This window comes from Hypanus sabinus, chromosome X2 (assembly GCF_030144855.1).
Source record: "Hypanus sabinus isolate sHypSab1 chromosome X2, sHypSab1.hap1, whole genome shotgun sequence".
Classification (NCBI taxonomy): domain Eukaryota; kingdom Metazoa; phylum Chordata; class Chondrichthyes; order Myliobatiformes; family Dasyatidae; genus Hypanus; species Hypanus sabinus.
In genome coordinates this window covers 10,441,365-10,445,857 of record NC_082739.1, presented here as the reverse complement: position 1 = coordinate 10,445,857, position 4,493 = coordinate 10,441,365, and the positions used below count along the sequence as shown (strand labels likewise).

The 4,493-nt window shown below is 44.4% G+C and overlaps 1 protein-coding gene across 2 annotated transcripts; it reads left to right on the top strand.

Moving 5' to 3' along the window:
- Nucleotides 1-201: 201 nt before the first annotated feature.
- Nucleotides 202-4,493, top strand: LOC132385286 (uncharacterized). Of its 2 annotated transcripts, XR_009509136.1 has the most exons (3): nucleotides 202-812; nucleotides 1,091-3,281; nucleotides 3,560-4,489. XR_009509136.1 is itself a non-coding variant. In XM_059957308.1 (2 exons), exon 2 carries the CDS (start codon nucleotides 1,258-1,260, stop codon nucleotides 2,206-2,208), a length of 951 nt encoding a protein of 316 aa, XP_059813291.1. In that variant the 5' UTR covers nucleotides 202-812; nucleotides 1,091-1,257; the 3' UTR covers nucleotides 2,209-4,493. The 2 variants fall into 2 exon arrangements, 1 of the variants encoding a protein (XP_059813291.1); XM_059957308.1 differs by having other exon boundaries at nucleotides 1,091-4,493.

The window sequence follows — 4,493 nt, the reverse complement described above, 5'->3', positions numbered from 1 at the left end:
GTTCTTTTCCAATCAATTCTGGCCAACTCCCCTCTCATGCCTCTGTAATTCCCTTTACTCTACTGTAATACCAATATGTCTGACTTTAGCTTCTCCTTCTTCAATTTAGTGGTTCTAGGAACATGTAGCAGGACACACAGACAAATGCTCGAAACCAGAATCTTTCTGTATCTCCTGGATACTTGCCGCCCAGCTGCCCGTCCCTGGCAGGCCAATGGCATACAAAGTTGATCAATCTCTGCTGGGTCCATGAGCAGACCTGGGTGCGGAGCAAACTCAGGACTCAATAGTAGAAATTACAGATGAAGATTTATTCGGAGAATAATACAGCAGATAATCAAACTAAGAGCTCCCTTATTTGGGACTTGAGTGCACAGAACTTGAATCCAGGACTCAGCGATGAACACTGGCCCAGAATAACCCTAAGTAACCCAGAATATAAAGCACGGGAAATCACAAACTAATCAAAACGAGAAGCATAACAAAACCATATTCACATAATGAGCGTCAGGAAAAACACAGTGACAACTTAGTAATAAGCGTAGTTGTGCTGTCTTTACGACAGTTATTTAGTTTATAATATTTTCGCTTAGTAATTCATTCAATAGTATTTTCTAGTTAGAATTAGAAGTGTTTAAAGTATATTCATTGCATGTAAAATATATCGGCATGCGATGACGTCACATCCGGTTTCGCCGCGTCTTGTGGGAAAACACCGGTTTGAAATTAGCGCGAGGGTGGGGGCTTTCCACGAGGCTCACCTGAGCACAAGCAGTTTTGCAGGCATGAGAAATCACAGTGAGAGCAACGCTGTAAGTTAATAGATAATCGATATATTGAACTAAGATGTTAATGCTGATCCTGTTAGAGGTAACGACGGTAGATAATGTTTATGCTTTCGTTAGTTAAAGAGTCGCGGATAGTTTGCATGGAAGTGTATTTAAAGTAGTCAATGGAGCAGGTAAACTCTCCCTGTATACTGCACCTTAGTGTAATGTAGTTATAGTCACCTTTGCAAGTATTTACACTTGAAATGTGATATTAAGGAAGGAACAAATACTGTATCAATCTTGTATTGTTTTATCAACAGTTTTCACCATATGTTAATGTGAAGAGTGAACAGTAAATGGTTAATCTTACTGCGATCTGGTTCTTATTAACTGTGGTTTATCCGGACGTTAAATTCGGCGTTTCGTTACACCCGAAGGAGAACGTGACAGTGAAAAAGCGGCATTATCAGGTGTTTCAAGTGCTGCAATGTCAGCTCAATCCAGCATCAAGTCGACGCCGCCCAGCGACAAGGGCAGTAAACCGACATCAAGTAAGCCCACCCGGGCGTTATCAGGTGTTCCAAGTGCTGCAATGTCAGCTCGATCCGGGATCAAGTCGATGGCGCCCAGCGACAAGGGCAGTAGAACGACATCAAGTAAGTCCGCACAGGCAAGAGCCAAGGCAGAAGCCGCCAAGGTGCGACTGCATTACGCCAGACAAGAAGCAGTTTTGAAAATGAAACTGGCCACCAGAGAAGCCGAAATCCAGAAAGAAGAGGCTGCCAGAGAAGCCGAAATCCAGAAAGAAAGGGCCGCCAGACAAAGAGAAGAGGCTGCCAGAGAAGCCGAAATCCAGAAAGAAAGGGCCGCCAGAGAAGCCGAAATCCAGAAAGAAAGGGCCGCCCGAGAAGCCGAAATCCAGTTGGAAATGGCAAAAATATCGACAGAGTTGCAAGTGCTGCAGCTAGAAAGAGAAGAAGCTGCTGCCATGGCGGAAGCAAAGTACATAGAAGAAGCTGAAGGGTCGCGTGATCTGACCGCAGCAAGATCTACTTTAGAAAGGACCAGACTGGAACGCACAAGCGACTATGTACAATCTCAAATAGATAGGCAGGCTCGTCTCCCCTCTCCATACGTATTCGATAACTTCCCCAGCTACGAGGAACCTCAGAGAGTCACGATTGCATCACATCCATACGAGGAAGGAAATTTACCCTCACGGCTCCGTGATGAAGTCAAGAATGAAAGAACCGACAACGCTCCTTCACCCCCACAACAGGACGGCGGGGAGGGAGAGGTTCACTCCAGGACAACAATTGTCAGCTCGAACTGTACAGAAGTTTGCGGTCAAACTCAGTCAAGCCGTTCTTGTTCCGAGATCTGCCTCACTGAGGTGTACCCTAAAGAAGCACAACAAGACATTACCAAGCGTAAGTAACCGACGAGACGCTAGGTCAGTCAGTTTTCGTTCAAACCGAGGACGGAAACAAACTTGCACAATCAGCTCAAGATACCATTTCTTTAAAACCCAAAGACACCAAGGTCTTCAGAGATGAAGCAAATAATGGGGTTGCCCCATTGCCTATCAGAGAACCATGCCAGCGCTCACCAGATAACAAAGAGCAGGCAGTCAAACGGTTCACGTCCTTACGGAAAACCCGGAAAAGGAAACCTGAGATGCAGCAACGCACCCGATTGGCCCACGAGGTACTGTGCACCCTAATGGCAGAGGTCACAGCCATTATAAACGCACAATCATTCCTACCTGTGTCTTCTGACCCAGAAAACCCCTTTATACTTTCGCCATCAACGCTCCTTACGCAGAAGGCAGGAGCACCTCCTCCACCAGGAGACTTCTCAGACAAGGATTTGTACACAAAGCAATGGAGACAAGTCCAGGCTCTGGCAAATCAGTTCTGGCCTCGCTGGAGACAAAAATATCTACCTTTGTTGCAACAGAGACAAAAGTGGACAGAACCCCGAAGGAATCTTCAAGTTGGAGACTTAGTCCTGCTCAGGGACAAGCAAGTCGCTCGCAACAGCTGGCCAACGGCCAGAATCACTGTTACATTCCCTAGCGGGGATGGACATGTCAGGAAGATCGAATTGAAGACTACCGACCAAGGCGATGTGAAAATTTACCAAGGGCCAGTTACAGAAGTTATTCTACTTCTACCCAATGACTGATTAAGAGACTAAGTTTTGTACTCTGCTCATTGTGACCTTACGAAGGTCAAGCGGGGAGTGTGCTGTCTTTACGACAGTTATTTAGTTTATAATATTTTCGCTTAGTAATTCATTCAATAGTATTTTCTAGTTAGAATTAGAAGTGTTTAAAGTATATTCATTGCATGTAAAATATATCGGCATGCGATGACGTCACATCCGGTTTCGCCGCGTCTTGTGGGAAAACACCGGTTTGAAATTAGCGCGAGGGTGGGGGCTTTCCACGAGGCTCACCTGAGCACAAGCAGTTTTGCAGGCATGAGAAATCACAGTGAGAGCAACGCTGTAAGTTAATAGATAATCGATATATTGAACTAAGATGTTAATGCTGATCCTGTTAGAGGTAACGACGGTAGATAATGTTTATGCTTTCGTTAGTTAAAGAGTCGCGGATAGTTTGCATGGAAGTGTATTTAAAGTAGTCAATGGAGCAGGTAAACTCTCCCTGTATACTGCACCTTAGTGTAATGTAGTTATAGTCACCTTTGCAAGTATTTACACTTGAAATGTGATATTAAGGAAGGAACAAATACTGTATCAATCTTGTATTGTTTTATCAACAGTTTTCACCATATGTTAATGTGAAGAGTGAACAGTAAATGGTTAATCTTACTGCGATCTGGTTCTTATTAACTGTGGTTTATCCGGACGTTAAATTCGGCGTTTCGTTACACCCGAAGGAGAACGTGACAGTAGTCATTAAACAACTCTAATAAACTCAAATAATGACGTTCGGGTGCGTCAAGACCTGCCACTACCCAGCGCCCAGCGCCAGTCTAAAGGGTTCATGACACCCCATCATTCAACTGTTCCCACAACCTATGGACTCACTTTCAAGGACTCTTCATCTCATGTCCTCGATAATTATTGCTTATTTGTTTTTTTTCTTTTGTTTTTGCACAGTTTCTTGTCTTCTGTGCATTGTTTGGCTGTCTGTCCTGTTGGGTGAGATCTTTTATCTATCTATCTGTCTATTGAGATACAGCATGGAATTGGCTCTTCCAACCCTTCGAGCGGTGCCACCCAGCAACCCCTGATTCAACCCTAGTCTAATCACGGGACAATTCACAATGACCAATTAACCTACTAACCAGTACGCCTTTGGACTGTGGGAGGAAACCGCAGACATGGAGGAAACCCACACAGTTACAGGGAGAACATACAAACATTTCCTGCAAGTAGCGTGGGAATTGAACCCAGGACACACCGCTATCCTGCCATCTATTTTGATCCTTTGATTTATTGTATGCCTGTAAGAAAATGAATTTCAGGGTTGTATATGGTGACATACATGTACTTAGGTAAGAAATTTACTTTGAACTTTGAAGCACATGCTTATCCTGGTCCTTCCAATGCAACGCCATCTATATTCAATTCAGTGTTACAGCAGCATAGTCTCCATTCTATTCCCACTGTGCTGGAAACCAGCAATGCCATAGAAGTATCTTGACATGCATCATTCCACTCTCAGCCAGAGGGGAGACAGGGCTCTTTGCT